Source organism: Capra hircus, chromosome 4 (assembly GCF_001704415.2).
Source record: "Capra hircus breed San Clemente chromosome 4, ASM170441v1, whole genome shotgun sequence".
In the NCBI taxonomy this organism is placed as follows: domain Eukaryota; kingdom Metazoa; phylum Chordata; class Mammalia; order Artiodactyla; family Bovidae; genus Capra; species Capra hircus.
This window is the reverse complement of record NC_030811.1, coordinates 33,074,133-33,097,688: the sequence shown is the minus strand read 5'-3', so window position 1 is coordinate 33,097,688 and position 23,556 is coordinate 33,074,133. Positions and strand designations below refer to the sequence as shown.

The window sequence follows — 23,556 nt, the reverse complement described above, 5'->3', positions numbered from 1 at the left end:
GGTGGCAAGAACACACAGAAGAATTGTACAAAAAAGATCTTCATACTCAGATAATCATGATGGTGTGATCACTCACCTAGAGCCAGACATCCTGGAATGTGAAGTTGAGTGGGCCTTAAGAAGCATCATTATGAACAAAGCTAGTGGAGGTGATGCAATTCCAGTTGAGCTATTTCAAATCCTGAAAGATGATGCTGTGAAAGTGCTGCACTCAATATGCCAACAAATTTGGAAAACTCAGCAGTGGCCACAGGACTGGAAAAGGTCAGTTTTCATTCCAATCCCAAAGAAAGGCAGTGCCAAAGAATGCTCAAACTACCACACAATTGCACCCATCTCACATGCTAGCAAAATAATGTTCAAAATTCTCCAAGCCAGGCTTCAACAGTACGTGATCCGCGAAATTCCAGATGTCCAAGCTGGTTTTCAAAAAGGCAGAGGAACCAGAGATCAAATTGCCAGCATCTGCTGGATCATCGAGAAAGCAAGAGAGTTCCAGAAAAACATCTACTTCTGCTTTATTGGCTATGCCAAAGCCTTTGACTGTGTGGATCACAATCAACTGTGGAAAATTCTGAAAGACATGGGAATACCAGACCACCTGACCTGCCTCTTGAGAAACCTATATGCAGGTCAGGAAGCAACAGTTAGAACTGGACATGGAACAACAGACTGGTTCCAAATAGGAAAAAGAGTATGTCAAGGCTGTGTATTGTCACCCTGCTTATTTAACTTATATGCAGAGTACATCATGAGAAATGCTGGGCTGGAGGATGACACCACCCTTATAGTAGAAAGTGAAGAACTAAAGAGCCTCTTGATGAAAGTGAAAGAGGAGAGTGAAAAAGTTGGCTTAAAGCTCAACATTCAGAAAACGAAGATCATGGCATCTGGTCCCATCATTCCATGGGAAATAGATGGGGAAAGAGTGGAAACAGTGGAAACAGTGGCTGACTTTATTTTCCTGGGCTCCAAAATCACTGCAGATGGTGATTGCAGCCATGAAATTAAAAGACACTTACTCCTTGGAAGAAAAGTTATGACCAACCTAGATAGCATATTAAAAAGCAGAGATATTACTTGGCCAACAAAGGTCCGTCTAGTCAAGGCTATGGTTTTTCCAGTGATCATGTATGGATGTGAGAGTTGGTCTATAAAGAAAGCTGAGTGTCGAAGAATTGATGCTTTTGAACTGTGGTGTTGGAGAAGACTCTTGAGAGTCCCTTGGACTGCAGGAGATCCAACCAGTCCATCATAAAGGAGATCAGTCCTGGGTGTTCACTGGAAGGACTGATGCTGAAAGTGAAACTCCCAATACTTTGGCCATCTGACATGAAGAGCTGACTCATTTGAAAAGACCCTTCTGCTAGGAAAGATTGAGGGCAGGAGGAGAAGGGGACGATAGAGGATGAGATGGTTGGATGGCATCACTGACTCAATGGACATGGGTTTGGGTGGCCTCCGGGAGTTGGTGATGGACAGGGAGGCTCGGTGTGCTGTAGTTCATGGGGTCACAGAGAGTCGGACACAAGTGAGAAACTGAACTAAAGTAATAATATATTAAAGACTCTAATGGAAAAAGTTGAAATCATGCAGCTGAGTAATATAAGTAGGAAGATGGAAACTCTAAGAAAAGAGTCAAAAGGAAATGCTAGAAGTCAAAATCAGTGACAGAACAATGCCTTCCATGGGCTCATCAGTAAACCTGTGGATTCTTTCTTTAGAATCAGAATTCTTCTGAAGAAACAATCAACAAACCTGAAGGTCAGCTGAATGTTTCCTCTCTGAAATGCAAAGAGAAAAAGAAATAAAAAGCAAACAAAAAACAAAACACACACAAAACAGAACATTCCAGAACTATGAATAATAACATAACTAGACATTAAAAAGATAAGCAAAATACTAGCAGGAGAAGGTAAAGATAGGATATAAGGAATACCTGAAGTTAATAATGGATGAGAAATTTCCAAATTTAATGACAGACACCAACCCTCAAATTCAGAAAGCTGAAAAAGGAGAGATCACAACAGACAACACAGAAATACAAAGGATCATAAGAGACTACTATCAGCAGTTGTATGCCAATAAAATGGACAACGTGGAAGAAATGGACAAATTCTTAGAAAAGTACAATTTTCCAAAACTGAATCAGGAAGAAATAGAAAATCTTAACAGACCCATCACAAGCATGGAAATTGAAACTGTAATCAGAAATCTTCCAGCAAACAAAAGCCCAGGTCCAGACGGCTTCACAGCTGAATTCTACCAAAAATTTCGAGAAGAGCTAACACCTATCCTACTCAAATTCTTCCAGAAAATTGCAGAGGAAGGTAAACTTCCAAACTCATTCTATGAGGCCACCATTACCCTAATACCAAAACCTGACAAAGATGTCACAAAAAAAGAAAACTACAGGCCAATATCACTGATGAACATAGATGCAAAAATCCTCAACAAAATTCTAGCAATCAGAATCCAACAACACATTAAAAAGATCATACACCATGACCAAGTGGGCTTTATCCCAGGGATGCAAGGATTCTTCAATATCCGCAAATCAATCAATGTAATTCACCATATTAACAAATTGAAAAATAAAAACCATATGATTATCTCAATAGATGCAGAGAAGGCCTTTGACAAAATTCAACATCCATTTATGATAAAAACTCTCCAGAAAGCAGGAATAGAAGGAACATACCTCAACATAATAAAAGCTATATATGACAAACCCACAGCAAACATTATCCTCAATGGTGAAAAATTGAAAGCATTTCCCCTAAAGTCAGGAACAAGACAAGGGTGTTCACTTTCACCGCTACTATTCAACATAGTTCTGGAAGTTTTGGCCACAGCAATCAGAGCAGAAAAAGAAATAAAAGGAATCCAAATTGGAAAAGAGGAAGTAAAACTCCCACTGTTTGCAGATGACATGATCCTCTACATGGAAAACCCTAAAGACTCCACCAGAAAATTACTAGAGCTCATCAATGAATATAGTAAAGTTGCAGGATATAAAATCAACACACAGAAATCCCTTGCATTCCTATACACGAATAATGAGAAAGTAGAAAAAGAAATTAAGGAAACAATTCCATTCACCATTGCAACGAAAAGAATAAAATACTTAGGAATATATCTACCTAAAGAAACTAAAGACCTATATATAGAAAACTATAAAACACTGATGAAAGAAATCAAAGAGGACACTAATAGATGGAGAAATATACCATGTTCATGGATCAGAAGAATCAATATAGTGAAAATGAGTATACTACCCAAAGCAATTTACAAATTCAATGCAATCCCCATCAAGCTACCAGCCACATTTTTCACAGAACTAGAACAAATAATTTCAAGATTTGTATGGAAATACAAAAAACCTCGAATAGCCAAAGCAATCTTGAGAAAGAAGAATGGAACTGGAGGAATCAACTTGCCTGACTTCAGGCTCTACTACAAAGCCACAGTCATCAAGACAGTATGGTACTGGCACAAAGACAGACATATAGATCAATGGAACAAAATAGAAAGCCCAGAGATAAATCCACACACATATGGACACCTTATCTTTGACAAAGGAGGCAAGAATATACAATGGAGTAAAGACAATCTCTTTAACAAGTGGTGCTGGGAAAACTGGTCAACCACTTGTAAAAGAATGAAACTAGATCACTTTCTAACACCCCACACAAAAATAAATTCAAAATGGATTAAAGATCTAAATGTAAGATCAGAAACTATAAAACTCCTAGAGGAGAACATAGGCAAAACACTCTCAGACATAAATCACAGCAGGATCCTCTATGATCCACCTCCCAGAATTCTGGAAATAAAAGCAAAAATAAACAAATGGGATCTAATTAAAATTGAAAGCTTCTGCACAACAAAGGAAAATATAAGCAAGGTGAAATGACAGCCTTCTGAATGGGAGAAAATAATAGCAAATGAAGCAACTGACAAACAACTAATCTCAAAAATATACAAGCAACTTATGCAGCTCAATTCCAGAAAAATAAACGACCCAATCAAAAAATGGGCCAAAGAACTAAATAGACATTTCTCCAAAGAAGACATACGAATGGCTAACAAACACATGAAAAGATGCTCAACATCACTCATTATTAGAGAAATGCAAATCAAAACCACAATGAGGTACCACTTCACACCAGTCAGAATGGCTGCGATCCAAAAATCTGCAAGCAATAAATGCTGGAGAGGGTGTGGAGAAAAGGGAACCCTCCTACACTGTTGGTGGGAATGCAAACTAGTACAGCCACTATGGAGAACAGTGTGGAGATTCCTTAAAAAATTGCAAATAGAACTACCGTATGACCCAGCAATCCCACTGCTGGGCATACACATCAAGGAAACCAGAATTGAAAGAGACACATGTACCCCAATGTTCATCGCAGCACTGTTTATAATAGCCAGGACGTGGAAACAACCTAGATGTCCACCAGCAGATGAATGGATAAGAAAGCTGTGGCACATATACACAATGGAGTATTACTCAGCCGTTAAAAAGAATTCATTTGAATCAGTTCTGATGAGATGGATGAAACTGGAGCCGATTATACACAGTGAAGTAAGCCAGAAAGAAAAACACCAATACAGTATACTAACACATATATATGGAATTTAGGAAGATGGCAATGACGACCCTGTATGCAAGACAGGGAAAGAGACACAGATATGTATAATGGACTTTTGGACTCAGAGGGAGAGGGAGAGGGTGGGATGATTTGGGACAATGGCATTCTAACATGTATACTATCATGTAAGAATTGAATCACCAGTCTATGTCTGACGCAGGATACAGCATGCTTGGGGCTGGTGCATGGGGATGACCCAGAGAGATGTTATGGGGAGGGAGGTGGGAGGGGGGTTCATGTTTGGGAACACATGTAAGAATTAAAGATTTTAAAATTTAAAAAATAAAAAACTAAGAAAAAAAAATTCCAAGCAAGAAAAATATAAAAAACTCATATCTAGGCAGGCATATCATATTCAAGCTACAAAAAACTAAGATAGGGAGAAAGTATTAAAGGAAGCTAGAGGACAAAAACAAAGAGAAATACAAAAACAAAACATCTTATATAGAGAGAATCAAGTTAAGAGTTTGATCAAATTTCTCAGAAACTACACAAGCAAGACAATGGAGTAAAATCTTGAGTGTTAAAAGAAAAAAAAAAAAGCTGGTAAGTCTTTATCTAGGGAAATTATCTGTTAAACATAAAGGAGGAAGAGACTTTATCAGAAAAACAAAAACTGGGTGAATTCATTATCAGTAGTCATGCCTTTCCAGAGAAGGCAATGGCACCCCACTCCAGTACTCTTGCCTGGAAAATCCCATGGATGGAGGAGCCTGGTAGGCTGCAGTCCATGGGGTCGCTAAGAGTCAGACATGACTGAGCGACTTCATTTTCACTTTTCACTTTCATGCATTGGAGAAGGAAATGGCAACCCACTCCAGCGTTCTTGCCTGGAGAATCCCAGGGACGGGGGAGCCTGGTAGGAGGCCGTCTATGGGGTCACACAGAGTCGGACACGACTGAAGCGACTTAGCAGCAGCAGCAGCAGCAGTCATGCCTTTCAAGAAATGTTAAGTTTTTCCGATAAGGAAAATGATGCAGGCCAGAAACTTTTACATGAAGAAAGAAAAGTGTCAGAGAAGGAATAAATGAAGGTGAAATTATATAAGTGTGTATCTTTTATTTTTATTATTATTTGATATAAAAGTTATCTGTTAAAAGCAATAGTAGTAACCATATGATGGGTGAAAAGAACACATTATAAGTGAAATAAATGACAGAAATTTCATAAGGAATGGGAGTGAAGAATTGAGAATTCTCTACTATGGGAGACCTCTAGTACACTTGAAGCCCTACACTGTTATTTGAAGATGAGCTTAGATTATGTTAAAATGTATACTGTAAGTCCAAGGGCAATCACTAAAGACACTTTTAAAAGATAGGCAGTATATCAAAATAGGCTATAAAATGGAACAACACAAAAATCCAGTTAAAATTGGAGAAGGCAACAAAAAGCAGGGGAGACAAAGAACAAACAAAAAACTGCCAAGGCTTACAAAGACTGGAATTTGATCCAATTCCATCACTTTAAATACAATGGTCGAAACACACCCATTAATAGACAGATTGTCAGACTGATTAAAACCAAAACCAAGAAGTAATAAGGTGTTTATAAGAAATCCACTTTAAACAAAGGATCAGATAGGCTAAAAGTAAACAGATGGAGAAAGATACACCATGCTAACCTTAACCAAAAGAAAGTTAAAGTATACTTAGCCATGAAAAGGAATGAAATAGTGCCATGTGCAGAGAGGTGGATGGACCTAGAGACTGTCAAACAGAGTGAAGTGAGTTTAGAAAAGAAAATTGTATAATATCGCTTGTATGTGGAATCTAGAAAAATGGTACACATGAAGTTTCTTGCAAAATAGAAGGAAGATTCACAGATACAGAAAACAAATTTATGGATACCAAAGAGGGAAGTTGGGGGGCTGGGATGAACTGGGAAACTGGGACTGACACACGTACACTACTATGCATAAAATATACAACCAATGAGAACCTACCGTATAGCACAGGGAACTCTAGTCAATGCTCTGTGACTTAAAGGGGAAGGAAATTTAAAAAGAGGGGATATGTACGCATATAACTGCTTCACTCTGCTATACAGCAGAAACTAACACAACACTGTAAAGCAACTATACCCCAATAAAAATTTTTAAAAAAGAAAGCAGAAGAAGCCATATGAGTTGGAGACAAAGCAGATTTTGGAAAAAAGAAAAAAGATTATCAAGGACAAAATTGGAGTTTATATGAAGAGGTTAATTTCACAAAAAGACATAAAATGCTAAATGTGTATGAACTTAAAAAGCATCAAGATACAGGAGGTTAAATACCAACAGAACTGAAGGTAAAAAATACATGCGTTATTACAGATGGAGATTTAAACTAGAAGTATGTTCCAGACCGTAGAGGACAGAAACCAGGGGGTCAAAAGTCAAAACCCTTACTGTAGAAATCATCTGCAGAAGTAAGCAAAAGATTAAATTTAACACATCTTGAATTAATTTAAACTCACAGGTCCACAGGAATTTATGTGATGACCCTGTAAAATTCAGGATAAATTCTAAAGCATTTGTAATCATGGATTTTAGAGGCCTATCTGCTCTATTAAGACTTCAGTACATAGAGAACAAGTAGTTTATTTGGTTTAGCTTGGCTTCCCCAACACCTAGCAAAGTTTTTGACTTGACTAGTTGGTAAACATCTACTGAATGTCTAAAGCTGACTCTTACTAATAAATTATGTTCATCAATATTTAACTATACAAGTGAGTTACTGTTTCATTAAAAATACAAAGTCCCAGTAGTGCTTCTTTTACAATGGAAGATTTTAGCTTCATAGGCATCCTCCAATATTATCAAAACCACCACCTGGTTTAATAACACAGTGAAAACAATTACAGTGAATGCATGAATTGTTCACAGAGTTAAGGTTCCACACTGCTTGTCTATTAATTAATTCTGCTAATTTATTCGCTGGAAATGAGTCACAAATTAGTAATGCAAAGTAAATGACACATATAGAATACAGAAATTGAGAAGCAGATTTGCAAAAAGATTGAAAATAAATGTAAACATATGTACATTATAGAAGTATCACTCTTAATGAACATACAAATTTTAAAATGCCAGAATTTTGTCAACTTACATTGTTTATTAGGGCACAGTTCAATCATTTACACCACTAAAATAAGCAAACAAAATACAACTATGGAAGGCATACATTTAGACGAATCATAGGCTCCAAAGGTGAAAGACATGGAACAAACCGGACATTGTACTCAATTTTTGATATGCATGATTAAAATAACAACTGAAGAGAAAATATATTATTTACTCTGTCATTACTAAATTATGAAATTTAGCAACCTTCTTCAATTCATTCTATCTGGCTGGGTTAAGGAAGAAAAATTTTGAAATTTCAGTCACTGCCATAAAACTCTGAAGAGTATCATATCTGTATGAAAAACTATTTTGCAGTGAGGAATACCTATTTATTATAAATTGCCAAGCTTCTTCAGATAAGAAATGATTTTCACTTTACTATTCAGGGCATGCCCCATATATACCCAATAGGTACAAATCTGATGGTCTAAGACAGGGCACATGCGAACAATTACTTGTTGAATAAAATGCACAGATATTCTTCTTCTATCAAATAATTCTTTAAAGCTTCTTCCAAATGTCATTATCCGACTTATTAAAATTCAGTTTCACTCAAATTTTCAAACAAAGTGATGAGAGAACGTAAAGTATCTCTTTATAGGCTTGCAAACACTGGGTATTCATTTTCTGAGTCAGACAGCAGAAGAGGAAATAGCATAATCACTTACCTGACATGCATTATAAAGAAGCTGGTGTTCTAGTTTTTTAATCCCCAGAATCTGCTGAAACATTTCATAGAGTTGTTCCTTGCTCAGAATAAGTTCAGACACAGCGCTCAGGGCCATTCTGTTTGGCGGTTTACACAAGTCCTCTTCACCCCGGTAAATGGCATCATACTTGGCTATCCAGGAACTCAGCACTGTCTCTTTGCTCAAGCCATCAATTTCCGGCAAACTCCGCACCCGTTTTTCTATATTTTTCTTAAACACCTCTCTGAAGTCATTGGCAGAACATCCTCCACTCTGAACCATTCTGGCCACTCGATCACTCTTCAGAAAAACCTGAAAACAAAACAAAAAATTAATAAAAAACCCACTTACAATTAGGTAGGGCCACTAACGCCAACTGCTTTTAGCAATCCAAGAGTTATGACACCAAACATTCTTCAGTGGTTCAAATGTTTTGTAAAACATGTTAACTAGTGACAAAATGGAAGCTTCAAATCATCTCTCTTAAAATGCTGAAATATTTAGGAGAAAAAACAATGAGTTTTGAGAACCTCCTAAGATGATCCGTCCTTGACATATAGACTCGCCACATGAAGGTCATGTGGAGACCTGAAGGTCATGTGGGGCGATCTCTGCAACTGATACCCTCAAGAGCTGATTGAGAAGGTAATTGGAGAGATGACCCAGCTTCTCTATCTGTACTTGGGAGTTCTGAGTAGTTCTTCAGTAAGGAGAAGGTTTGAGAAACTGAAAGCTAACAGTGTGGTAAGCCTAGTATCTAAGTCAATATCCTCCGGGTACAATCATTAATCACAACTGTACAGATGGGGGTGGGGTACACCTGTTCCTATCCATGACTTCACCAGCTCCCCAACTTCTCACACACTTCTCACAGCTCGAAGAATCCATGATGGAAAAGCAAAATCTAAGAAACTTCTAGCTGTCCACAAATGCCAGCTAAGAAATAAGATACAATGACAACTAGGGAGAGAGACACTTGTGAAATGTGTAGGAAGAGATGGGTGACAAGCAGTAAGGTCATCCTGTGTGGGAGACATCAGACTTGGCCTCAGATCTCTCCTTTCTTCTAAGTCAAAGACCCAGTTATCAACAAACATCAGTCAGGATTCGCAAAACATTGATTCTGTTATTAATATTTCTATGAATCCTCTATAGGTCACATGAGACTGACTTTATTCCTGTTTTCTTCCTATAATAACAAAATATTCTTCCAAAGAGCCTGCAGGACTATTTAACATAGCCCCCATGAGTTCCATCTGTTGTTAAGACTTCTGGAACACAAGTTAATATCAATCATTTTCCTAAGTACTGACTCAGGATACTGCTGCTGCTAAGTCGCTTCAGTCGTGTCCAACTCTGTGCGACCCCAAGACGGCAGCCCACCAGGCCCTGCTGTCCCTGGGATTCTCCAGGCTAGAACACTGGAGTGGGTTGCCATTGCCTTCTCCAATGCATGAAAGTGAAAAGTGAAAGTGAAGTCGCTCAGTCGCGTCTGACTCTTTGCAACCCCATGGACTGCAGCCTACCAGGCTCCTCTGACCATGGGAGTTTCCAGGCAAGAGCACTGGAGTGGAATGGGGTGCCATTGAGGTGCTCCTAAATCAAGACCCCACTCCCTGTTTTCTGCTGCTACCATGTCTGTCTGCGTGCGGGCCAGCAGCACACACGGTCCATGCAAAGCAGCCCCAATGACTGCCATGAGTTACCATGTCCTAAACCTTGTCCCCACTTGATTTCTCCCTTTTTTAGACCATTCGTACAAAATGCTGTTTTCCTATCTTTGCTCATTGGCCAGGGAGGATTCCTGACTTGAATATTTTGGTTGACTAACTTACTAACTTATGGCAGAAAGTGAAGAGGAACTAAAGAGCCTCTTGGTAAGGGTGAAAGAGAAGAGTGAAAAAGCTGGCTTAAAACTCAATATTCAAAACACTAAGATTATGGTATCCGGTCCCATTGCTTCATGGCAAATAGATGGGGAAAAAGTGGAAACAATGACAGGCTTTATTTTCCTGGGCTCCAAAATCACTGCAGACAGTGACCGCAGCCATGAAATTAAAAGAAGCCTGCTCCTTGGAAGTAAAGCTATGACAAAACTGGACAGCCTATTTAAAAGCAGAGACATTACTTTGCCAGCAAAGATCTGTCTAGTCAAAGCTATGGTTTTTCCAGTAGTCATGTATGGATGTGAGAGTTAGACCATAAAGAAGGCTGAGTGCCAAAGAACTGATGCTTTTGAACTGTGGTGTTGGAGAAGACTCTTGAGAGTCCCTTGGACTTCAAGGAGATCAAACCAGTGACTCCTAAAGGAAAACAATCCTAAATATTCCTTGGAAGGTCTGATGCTGAAGCTGAAACTCTAATACTTTGGCCACCTGATGTGAAGAGCTGTTTCTTTAGAAAAGACCCTGATGCTGGGGAAGATTGAAGGCAGGAGGAGAAGCGGACAACAGAGGACAAGATGGTTGCATGGAATCACTGACTCAATGGACATGAGTTTGAGCAAACTCTGGGAGACGATGAAGGACAGAGAAGCCTGGCATGCTGCAGTCCATGGAGTCGCAAGAGTCGGACATGACTGAGCAACTGAACAACAGCTTATAAGGGTTGTGAATTTTATAGCAGGCAAACATATGACACATATACACAATGTTTCCTCTTTTTTTCTCTTTTTTAACCAGCTGTGGCTCAATTACGGTTAAATCTTAAGGTACAGGTATAAGAAAAGTGCATTTATTTAGATCAAGGAAAATAAAATTAAGATACTTAATATAGTATGTTTTACCTAAAAATGCCTTTAACTATTATCCATCTAAATACACCAGGGTGTCTCCACCTCTTTTCTCCTGCTTTCCAGTCTGGCCTTCGATGGCCCTGCCTCTGGCAGCTGGCACAATTTTAGAGGGTGCTGGAGGGACACTGGAGGATGAGGGCTCTAGTTCTAGGTTCTTTTCGTCTACCTACAGGCACATGGTACCATCCCTGGGGCAGCTTCTCTGCAGACCCCAAGGCTGGCTTAGAGAGGCACCCCTCCCCCTGGCAGGTTCCTGGGCAGTTGTGCGATGTAGCACTGCAGAAGGCAGACTCCCGCGGGTCCCACTGGCACAATACGGTGGTGACTGTCTGTGAAGGACACACCACGTCTCCTCCAGGGAGATGTGGCCCCAGCCTTTGGGATGAAGGGAATGGGACCCTCCTCCAGATCTGTTGCTTCCTTGGGGGCTCTGCTCCCTATGTCTGCTACTCTGATATTCTTGTATTTTCTTTACCCACTGTAGCAAATCTCTCATTGTTTATACCTTTTCCTGTTCAATTATTGTGTGGTTTCTATCTCCAGATTGCACCATGATACAGAAATACTGAAATGTTACAAGGAAGACTACTTCTAAGGGGAAGATATTTGAAATTGAAACAATTTTTGAAAATGCAGTAATCATATAAAGCTGGGATGGCAAGATATTTTTTAAGTACAACATAAATGCCTTATGACTGGCTTCAGAAAAACATTTAATTACTTTGATATCTAATGCTTTTAGCTGGCAGGGGTTTCAGTTTTTTTTTTTTATTTTCAATCTCTTCTGCTTAACAGTTAGTACTAAATTCTACCAAGTCACCAAACAGTGTTTCTGAAGCAAGGACACTGATGAACTTAGGTTTATAAAGTCTTAATTTCCCCTATAAAATGATACCTACACTCATACTGACTCAGTAAAAATTCATGTTACTGAATCAACATTTCCTAAGTGGTAGCAATGTGTCAGGCATTTTGCTAAGAGTTGGGGACACAAAGTGAACCAAAGACCTTGCTCTCAAACAGCTCATACCCCCTGAGAGAGAGAGGACACACAGAAACCTAGAGGACTAAAGCTATGCAAAGGGAGGGAAGGAGAAGGAGGTTATCAACTCTGTTATCTGGGGGGCAAGGCTGGGGAGGAGGGAAAAACAGGACAGAAACAAAGGGTCTATGATCTGAATGACCTGTGGGTTGCGTAAGGAGAAAAGGGAGAAGAAAATACATTTCAGAAAAGTAAAAGATAACAAGCAAAGACGTATAAAATCGCATGACCTTTTGAGGGAAATATACGAATTTCCATACTTCAGGAACATTAAATATAAGGGTGAAGGGAGCAATAGTTGTGCCAGTCAGACCAACAGAGACCAGATAGCTGAATGCAGTTTGTGCCAAGCCAGGAATCTGAGCTCTGCCGGAGGGTCAGGATGATGGTGGGTAACTTGTTGCTCAAACACTGAGAAGCACAGTTTAGACAAACAACTGGTGGTGACAATCAGCCAGAACAGGGATTGGGATCAGCTACCAGAGAGCACGGGAGACCAAGCAAAAAGCACTAAGGCCTTGATCTAGGGCAAGCATCATGGGCTAGAGAGAGAGGCAGAAGGGAGATAATTAACACATCGTGATGAATTCTAGGACGTGTAAAGGCATGGAAAACACGATTCAGTTTTTACTGGGGTGTCTGGATTCCACTAGCCACAGATAATTAAAGAATACAGGCAGAACAACATGCGGAGGGCAGGGGTTGCAGATGGTGGTGGGTAGATGGGGAGGGCACGGTCATTGATTATTAGTTTAGTGTTGATAATGGCCAGCTTTGAAAACCAAATAAAACAGTACCAGAGTATGGAACAAAACTCTCTGAAATACCTACATTTACTAAGTGGGCAGAAGAATGGGATCCAGGGGAAGGTGGGTAGTGTCACAGAAAAAGATGGCAAAAAAACATGACACGTTAGCAGTCAGGAGAGAGAGAATCAAGTACCACAAACACTGGCAGGGATTTGTCTCTACCACCGTCAAGGGCCCTGTGGCAGAGAAGATAGGTAAAGGGTAGGCAGTGATCTGCAGCAGGAGACGACACCTTGTAACCAAGTTAAGACAGCAAATATAAACTGTCCTTCTAGAAAACGTGGGTGAAAAGGAAAATGAGGGGGAGGGAAAAAGCTGAAACTGGGAAATGACATGTAGGCAGTGAGGGAGACCAATCAGGAAACAAGGGCGGTGTGAGGTCTGGACGACAGAGAACTGTGAAGTACGTCGCTTTTGAGACTAGTATATGGAAGCCTGCCATGCACTCTCCCATCCTTGCCCAGGGTGGTTGGGGGTAGATGTAAGATGCTCTGAGGCAAGGAACTGAGGTTCTCTAATAGTCCTCTGCAGGCAGCCCAGAACCAAGGGAGTGGGCTGGAAAACAAATTCTTTAGCCCAGTTGAGCCACAGGATAAGTGCGGTCTCAGTGGACAGCTTGATGGCAACTTCACGAGAGACTCATGAGCTCTCCTTACACATCCTACTGACACCCTTAATTTAACAAACTTTGAATGGGATTTATGACTTTTCCCATTATTTGCTCACCCTTCTGCCCGTCTGCTTCAGTGAGTAGCAATACTTCCCCCTCCCTTCTGGAGAGACTTGGAAACTCTTAACTCCACCATCTCCTCCATGTTTATTTCCCAACATACACCTTCTCACTGAACCCTGTTGACCCTACCCACCCCCAAATCCCTCCTCACCTCTTCATGCCCCTCACTGAGACTAAGAGTAGCTGCCTCTTAATTGGCCTTCCTTCCTGCCTTGGAAATTTTCCTGACAGCCTCTCTACTCTGATCTTCCCCAAGGTGTGCTCTTCACTGATATTTAAAACAAAAAACAAAAAACAAAAAACGTTATTTTTAGTCTGGTCCTTTAAATTCTTCTCTGGCTTAAAAATTCTTCTCTGACTTTCCACCAAAAGTCATCAGCAAGGCCTTTGAGGTCCTACACTTCGGCTGGTCCCAAACTACCTGCCACCTGGCTTCACTGCAAATGGCCCTGCCACTCAGTCTCCACCCCCTGCCTCCACCATCTTTCCTCCAAACTCTTCACATTGCTCATCTCACAGCCCCCAAGTTACCTCTAACAGCTCTCCAGATCCCCACTAAGGCCCTGAATCATCCATAACCTATGTTGCTTGCATGCAATCCTAGCACCCTTTCTTCTTCCTTCAAAGTCACTTTGTAACTGTAATATTTAATTGTAAATTCTATTACATTTTACTCACATAAGGCTAAGTTCCATGAAACCAAATACAGTTTCACTCACCACTGTATTTGTGGCACTTAGTACTGGGTTGGCCAAAAAGTTAATTCAGGGTTTTCCCATAAAATCTTACTTTTTGGCCAACCTACGACCAAGGCAAGCACTTAGAGAGTATCCACTGAATGAGAGAATGAGAGGGGAATAAACAGTTTGGATGGTTAAACTAATAATTCAATATTTCCCCTCCAGGCAACTGCATAATTTAAATAATTAACCAGTATGGTTTACTGAGTTTCAGTTATGTTTACAGAAGAAAGAAGTATAGGAAATGGACCCTGTTCCTATGATGGGAGAAGCAAAGACATCTCAGGGAAAGAGGCACAATAAGTGATGTCACAGAGAAACCAGTTCAGTGAGAAAAATAAGATGTCTAAAATAAGCTGTCTAAAAACCATACTATTGTCTATTTCTCAACCTGTGCTGTTTTTGCAGAAATTATAGTTTAAAAATTTTCAGATGTTCTAAGTTATGAAACTGTAACAATGATAGATTTAGTCTCATTAGGTTGCGACTATCTTGATTCCTGTGTCCTTTCATAATAATACTTATCAAGTTAAAGGCAGGTAAACTGTAACCCCATGTGAAGGCTAGTTCCAGATGCTCATCTCTGTGTCTAGGGTGCCTTCCTCTCCAATGAAATTCTGTCTGAAGAACATGTAACTGGGGGCTATCCTGGCACAGAAATGGCTTCAGGAATTTAGTTTACCAACACTCCCATTGATAAACAGGTTTTGTCTTCCCAGAGCTCTTCGTATATTATCTCCTTTCATCCTCATCATCCCTGTGCCTTATTTCATCATCAGTCTCTTTTGGCAGATCAAGTGGGTAGGCAGAGAAGTGACTGGCCGAAAATCACAAAGTTACTGGGAGAATAGAGACTGAATCCCCACCTTTGGAATTTAAAAGTAACACCCCTTTGCTTTTTCTTCTTTCCCACTCTTCCATCCCACCGTACCCCTCCTCCTCCTACCAAGGGTTCACCCCGAGAGCCATATAGTATGCTGGGTGCTGGCCAACACTTATGGAATTACCAACCACTGATCACCTTCCGAAAAAGCCACTGAACACACCAATTCAGCATGGTGGGGTGGGGGTGGAGGTGTGATGGTCCTGACATCAGAAAGCTAACATAGTATGCATGCTACCTTTCTCCACATCTTAGGGACTTTTAACTTGTACATGGGTCCTCTGAGTACCACCAACTGCCACTCTTTCCATTCACCTGCTAAGTTTATAGACCACAGAAGTTACTATCTTCAAGTCATGGTGAACCAACAACAAAATTGAAATGTGGTGACTGCAACAAGCAGCTATATCTGCAAAGGCTAAGTCTGCTCAGCTGTCCAAATAAAACTTCAAATATACTTTTTTTTTTACAAAAGTACTTATTGTTTACATATTGCTTTTGATCTGAAACATGCATTGCTTCTTGATTCAAAAGGATTGTATAATGATGAGAAAAACATTATCTGCTTGCCAAATCATTGTGGCTATCTATGAGATGATTCCTGGGAAGGCTGCCAACATGTTTTCAGCCAGGAAAACACTGAGAAAGAACAAGAGCCCCACTTATAACAGATGCCTTTTTCTCCTTAATAATGACAAAGAAAACACTGTCTAATAATTTCAATAACCTATGTGGCCCGTGGATAAACCCTTTCTTAATCTATTGTTCAGGTGTTATCAAATCCATGATCAATTTTTTTGGTAACAGGGATGAATTTAATTTTACTAGATATCAAATAATTCCCAGTTTTCCAGCATTAATACCATTATTTCTTATCAGGTCACTTCTCATGTCTAAAGCTAGTTGACAGATTATTCCCTGTTGGCACTATATAACTTCAGGCGTACCATCCATCCAAGTCTCCCTCAACCTATCTTTCCAGCATTCTCTTCCACTGCTCCCAAGAACATACTTTCTGTTCCAATAAAGAAAAATACTTAACCTCCAACAGTCTCCACCCCAAAAGCACAACCATTTGTTTCATAAATATTTAACAAAACATACTCCATGCTGGGCAATGTGCTCAGTGCTGGGGATTTACTGGTGAGCAAAATGGTATAGGTTTGCTGCCTTCACAGAACTTATAGTGGAAGAAGCAAGCTACAGAAACTAAAATGACTGTGGGATGATGAATGTTACTGAGAACTGAGCATTTTTGGCACGATGAGAGTTTGTAGCAAGGCTGTGAGTCTATTGGAGGAAGTCACAGAGCTTCCCTGAGAAGGTGAATGAGGGATGAAGACCAAGAAGAATCAGCTGAGATATGAGGGGAGACCAAGGGACAGTGGGGTGAGTGGGACACAGCTGGCCTCAGTGGGCTTTGGTGAAGGGAATGAATCTACAGTGATGAGAGAGAAGGGACTAGCTTTATAAGTCTTTGAAAGGCGTCTAGTCTTTATCCCCAGAGCATGGAACACCATCCAAATGCTCAAGTCAGGGAGTTACATGAGAAAGACTGCATTTGAAAACAGCTGAAATTTATTCTAGGTCTTTATTTATATTAACCTTGAAACATAAAGTAGGTGGTGGTATATATTTTAAAGGTAAGAAACTAAAGCACAGAGAGGTAAAGACACTTGTCTGAGGTCACACAGCCGAACTGTAGAGGAGGGAAAATTTAAGCCTAGACCATGCAATCAAATATGACGATTTATCAACTTATGGTTCATTAAACTGAAGGGGAGAAAGTAAGGAGCAGACAGAATGAAGAGAATCAGGCAGAATATACTCCTGTCATTCCTTCCTCCTCTGTGACGCTGTCCAGTTTACGCCACTTGTTCATTCCAGGCCTTCTTGCTGCTGCTGCTGCTGCTGCTAAGTCGCTTCACTTGTGTCCGATTCTGTATGACCCCATAGACGGCAGCCCACCAAGCTCCCCCATCCCTGGGATTCTCCAGGCAAGAACACTGGAGTGGGTTGTCATTTCCTTCTGCAATGCATCAAAGTGAAAAGTGAAAGTGAAGTCGCTCAGTCCTGTCTGATTCTTCACTACCTCATGGACTACAGCCTACCAGGCTCCTCCATCCATGGGATTTTCCAGGCAAGAGTACTGGAGTGGCTGGGCCTTCTTAGCACTGTCCATTCTCTCTGAAGGTAAGAAACATACCTGTCCTCCAGTGAGCAAATTCCGTACAGCATCATTATATCTCTCTCCTGCTTAGACTATGAACTTCTTAAGAACTGCACCTTTAAAAATCCTCTGTACGGTATGGTATCATTTGATAGGCAAATTTTGAAGAAAATAATGAGGTCCCCGTAGTCCTAATGGATTGTGGAAAGTTATTAAATCCAAATGGGGGTGTTTTGACCAGTGTGGGATGAAGTTTTCACTGATTCAATGTAAAGAAATGAACACTGAAAGTAATTTTAATAAAGCTAAATTTATTCCATATATTATTTGTAGAAATCATAGATTCAAGTCACTTCTCTGTAATACAATGTTGTTAACAGTAGATGGTGGGTTAGTTTTGTTTTGTAGTGGTTCTTGACCTTTCTTGGCAAAAAATATTTGACTTTGCTGGTTTTCCCTTTCTTCCTTTCTGATCCATGAATTTTCAAGGTTTAGAAATCACTCCTTTAACCAATCCCATTCCCTTCAAAGATGTTAAGAAATTGTAAATTAAAACTGACAGCAAACTTAAAAAAAATATATATATATATATAGGTAAGTGATATGCCTAGACCTTTATAAACTGGGAAGCAGATGCTCTCAAAAGATCCTGCCTTATAACTTATCTAAATTCCTTATATCAACTCTAAAGCCCTTAAAGCAGATCTAAACCCCTTAAACTACTAAAGGCTTCTCACTTTGTGTGCAGTAGGAATTGAGATGACTTTACATTCAGATGTACTTAAATGTGATTTGAAAAGTATAAAAAAAACTTTTTTGGGGGAAAACATATGCATGCTATTCCCATTATTAATATTACAAATTTTTATAAATCTTTTTTCTTCTAATATCAGCTAATAGCAGATCCTTTAGTATTCCTTTATAGGTATTTTCTAGCTCAATGATTAGTTTAAATCTCCCTAAGCTGATGAAGAAAATCTCCTTAACCCTGTAAGTACAGAGCAGGAAACGAAGTCTACCAAGTCACTCAATCCAAGCACAAATAAAAACAGAGAAGCATGATGACTGACTACTAGCTGGGCTTCTGATCTGTACAGACTGAAAGTCTTAAGGGCAAAAAAGGTCAATTTCTATATGTATATATACAGTGAAAGAAAGGCATCACCCTCCCACTTTCCAACCCATTCCCTCACTCTTCCCCTGTTTCATTCAACGTTTCATAGTATTATAGAAAATTAAAGAAAACTTTGAAAGCTCCTTAAAGAAGGTTGAGTACTGAAGACTGACACTTTTGAATTGTAGTGCTAGAGAAAACTCTTGAGAGTCCCTTGGACAACAGGAGATCCAGTCACTCAATCCTAAAAGAAATCAGTCCTGAATATTCATTGGAAGGACTAATTCTGAAGCTGAAGCTCCAATACTTTGGCCACCTAATGCAAAGAACTGACTCATTGGAAAAGACCCTGATGTTGGCAAAGATTGAAGGCAGGAGGAGAAGGGGATGACAGAAGAAGAGATGGTTAGATGGTATCACCGACTCGACGGACATGAGTCTGAGCAAATTCCAGGAGATACTGAAAGATAGGGAAGCCTGGAGTGCTGCAGTCCCTGGGGTCACAAAGGGTTGGACATGACTGAGTGACTCAACAACAGCAGTAACTTCACAGGTTGAGCTGCTTTATTCTGCCTATATTATGGAGAGGTTTCCTTGTTTGGGGATTTTCCCCCTTTATTATAATAATATAGAGAATAAATTTTTCAAAATTTTTTATTTTTTTAAATAAATTTTTAAAATAATACAGTAAGACTATATTACTTTACAGTCTTAGTATCTAATATTCAGTAAATCCTTAAAATCATTTATTTTCATTGTATGGAAGGAAATGTGGTTTCCAGGTTTACAATACTCCAATTTTGTGTAGCGCTTCTTATCTCATCCTCATGTCTGCTGCACTGCTCTTGGCCGTGAAAGAATGTACCAAAACCCAGAAGGAAATCAGACCTGAGTGTCCAAGGTGTGGCACAAGCTGAGAGACTGAGCCGTATTGGGTCAGTTTCCTCGCTGGTGGAATAGGAATAAATATCACTTTTTCTCACACAGTTTTTTGAGTATTACATGAAATAAAATAGTAAAATATGCTCTTAATCAGTTATGCAAACTGTGAATCTGTGGACCTATGCCAGCACCCGAATCGTTACCTGTCCCTCAAGAAGTAGAGAGTATGTGTTTAGAAACTTGCAGTGATGAGACATTGCCCTGACATTCCTGTACCCTATTTTATACCAACATCATGTTACGAAAATGTGCAAACATACGGAGAAACTGAAGAAAGTCTGCAGCAGTTTGAAAATCACTGATTTAACCAATCCTATTATCAAATGTGAAGAAACCATAAGTTAAAATCAACAGCAAACAACCTCTTTTGTTCTGAAATTTACTTCCTGCCCTGTTTTCACAAATAACTTTTAAAATTAATTTATTTTTTTATTGAAGGATAATTGCTTTACAGAATTTGCTGTTTTCTGTCAAACCTCAACAAGAATCAGTTTTTCTTTCACATAACTATCTGTCTTCTCCACTGACTTAAATTATTTTCATTATATATTTCAGGGTTAGTGAAATACACGATCTTGTGTTTTAACAAAATAATCCACAATGGATTGAAAACAATATGAGTCCTTTGCTGCAGATACATCATCAAGAAAGTTTTCTGAGAAGATGTTGACGCAGAAATTGGGAGAAGATATTTCTAAGAATCAAATTATATTTTCCACAAGACTATCAGTGCACTGGAGAATAAGCTACTGCCCTTTCAAACGGCGGCTAAGAAAACATGAATCTTGAGGACTGCAAGTCATTTACTCTTGATGAGCCAAGAGCCTACAAGCAAACCAAGTTCCAAAACTAAGAAAGAATTTCTGGAAAGTAAATCAATCTTGAAAGCAAACATTCTTTAAGTCAAAGAAAAATGAACCCCACACCGTTTGAACAACATCTCCCTGGCAAGTAACGACTCTTAATAAAAACGTGTTGGATGAGTTCCGCAGTCTATACTGTGTAATTATTTGTTTTTCCACCAGATGGCAACTATGGGTGGAATAATGATATTTTTTAATCTCAGAATGTGATTTTCAGGATTGCACAAGACTTCAAAGGTATAAATCCAATCACCCTTTCAGAGCTTGAATTCTCTTACCACCGTGGCCACCACCATCAAAAAGACAACCAAACCACCAAACTCCTTTAGGGAAGAGAAACTCCCAGTTCACGGGGGGTGGGGGGGAATAAACTGTGTGCATGCTTGCTAAGCCAATTCAGTTGTGTCACTCTGTGAGACCCTATGGTCTTTAGCCCGCCAGGCTCCTCTGTCCATGGAATTCTCCAGGCAAGAATACTGGAGTGGGTTGCCATTTCCTCCTCCAGGGGATCTTCCCGACCCAGGGATCAAACCCATGTCTCATGTCTCCTGCGTTGTCAGGCAGGTTCTTTACTAGTGCCACCTGGGAAGCTCAGCCTGTCTATGGACAGGACCAGCTACTGGAAAGTCCTTTGTTTCTACAGGTAGCTGTCACTTTCTCACCTACTTCTTACCTCTGTGATAGTAGAGACTATCTAAATTCTCCCCAAGGCCATTCTTCAGGTTTTAAATGGCACCCCACTCCAGTACTCTTGCCCGGAGAATCCCATGGATGGAGGAGCCTGGCGGGCTGCAGTCCATGGGGTTGCTAAGAGTCGGATACGACTGAGCGACTTCACTTTCACGCACTGGAGAAGGAAATGGCAACCCACTCCAGTGTTCTTGCCTGGAGAATCCCAGGGACGGAGGAGCCTGGTGGGCTGCCATCTATGGGGTCGCACAGAGTCAGACACAACTGAAGTAACTTAGCAGCAGCAACACTGTCTTCAGCCTTCCAGGTTAAACACTCCTCAGGTGACAGGGGCCTCCTGGCACACATTTCACGTTTTTCTCTGTTTTAGCACGAGACCCTTGTTCCTTTCAGCCCCCTGCCCAAGTATTCATCTTCTTGACAAAACCTCCTCTATTTAAAATTGCCAACTCTGCCTCTGACAAGTCCATCCTGTTTTGTTTTCCTATGCAGCACTTACAATTGTTCAATAAATTATATTTATTATAATTTCTTTCCAGTAGAAAGAAAGCTCTGAGGGCACTGGGTTTACTCGCCCCTGTGCTTCCAGGGCAAGTCAATATTTAATGAACACATGCATGAAATGCTTCACCAATGAATATGCCATATGAGTAAAACCTATTAATGCAAAAGGACAGCAATTCTAGTTACAGAAGCAATGCTTCTATTAACGCAGTGTGTTGTGTGTTAGTCATTCAGTCCTGTCCGACTGTTTGCAGTAGCATGGACTGTAGCCCCATCAGGCTTCTCTGTCCAAGGAATTCTCCAGGTAAAATACTGGAGTGGGTAGCCATTCCCTTCCTGACCTGGGGATTGCACCCTGGTCTCCTGCATTGCAGGGACGTTCTTTACTGTCTGAGTCACCAGGGAAGTCCATTAATGCACTAGGAAAGGCCAAGCACCTCGAGATGAACTGCTTAGATGCTCAATGACTCATCTTGCACTTACTTTCAGCTACAATTTTGAAGACACTGACTCTCCCTCCAGTGTTCGTGAAGCTGATTTTATGGTCCCAAACCTAAGTATTTATGTTTCTTTTCTGAATTCCATGTACAACCCACTGTTTTCGTGTGTTATTTTCAGACCATTAGTGAATGAAAGAAAGTAAAAAGTGAGCTCCTCCGTGTGTCCACGGGATTTTCCAGGCAAGGGTACTGGAGTGGGTTGCCATTTCCTTCTCCAGGGGGATCTTCCCAACCCAGGGATTGATTGCTGGTCTTCCGCATTGCAGGCAGATGTTTTTACCGTCTGAGCCACCACTGAAGTCCAGGATTTAGTGAATAGGTGGTATGCAATACTATCCTTTCCAGTGTGGGCTGCCTCGTCCAGTGCATGGACTGCCCAAGCTGTTTCAGTTTCTCAGTGTTTTCCTAACCTTCTACTGTGAAATTCATAAGCTGCTGTCTACTATCTATTCATTTCCTTACAACTCTCTTGGCAATGTGATAGTGGTGGTAAAGAAACCAGAACTGGAAGAGGAAAGGAGCAACCATTAATGCACAAGCTACGCATAAAATCTGAGAGCAGTGGCACCTGAAATGCACCTAAACGTGTGTCTTGGAAAATTTAACAACTCTTATTTGTGCAAGGTTTTAAAATTTACAATTATTTTCATTTACATTATTTCGATCTGATTACAACTGTGTGATGCATCCGTTTCCAAGAATGAACTGACCCTCTGAGACAGGAGAGGTTCTTAACCTTGAATGTCCATCAGAATCAAATAGAAGACTTGCTAAAATAGATTCTGGGTCCCCCAGAGTTTAGGCCTGCAGTGGGGCCTGAGACTGTGTAGTTCCAACAACTACATGAGTTCAGATGAAGTTCATCCTGCTGGTCTGAGGACCACTGTTCTGAGATGTTCTGCCCTGGGGCAAGGATATGAGTGTGCAGGTCATCAGATGGAAAAGCATGATGTTCTTTTCAATAGGGCAAGTGTGCTTCCAAGGACCAAACTTCTAAAACAAACTGATGTTATTAGGAGAATTATAAACAATTTCTTTTTTGACCTTTCCAACTTCAGAGGAAAGGAAGGTATGGAAAACCCCTCTGACTAAAGTTTTTACATGACAGAATGACTAGTTTTCAGCATCATTACCTCTAATTGGGAGTGGCCATTCCTAAAGCTTAATTTTGCTTTTTCACTCAATCAGATGTACCCTTCCCACACCCTCGTCTACCCACACGCCTCTTTCCTAATTACCCTGAGATCTCATGACTTACTACTTTAACCTCCTGTTAGCACTTTCAGAGCCTATAGTTAAGATTTTTCTTCTAAGGCCCAAT

The 23,556-nt window shown here is 40.2% G+C and overlaps 1 protein-coding gene across 19 annotated transcripts in view; it reads right to left on the bottom strand.

Moving 5' to 3' along the window:
- Nucleotides 1-23,556, bottom strand: part of CADPS2 (calcium dependent secretion activator 2) — a 569,431-nt gene that overhangs the window by 359,104 nt on the left and 186,771 nt on the right. For all 19 annotated transcript variants that reach the window (XM_018046978.1, XM_013963420.2, XM_013963421.2 and 16 more), the window contains exon 3: nt 8,431-8,763. In XM_018046978.1, the coding sequence (XP_017902467.1) occupies nt 8,431-8,763 (333 nt within the window). The remainder of the gene's footprint in view (nt 1-8,430; nt 8,764-23,556) is intronic.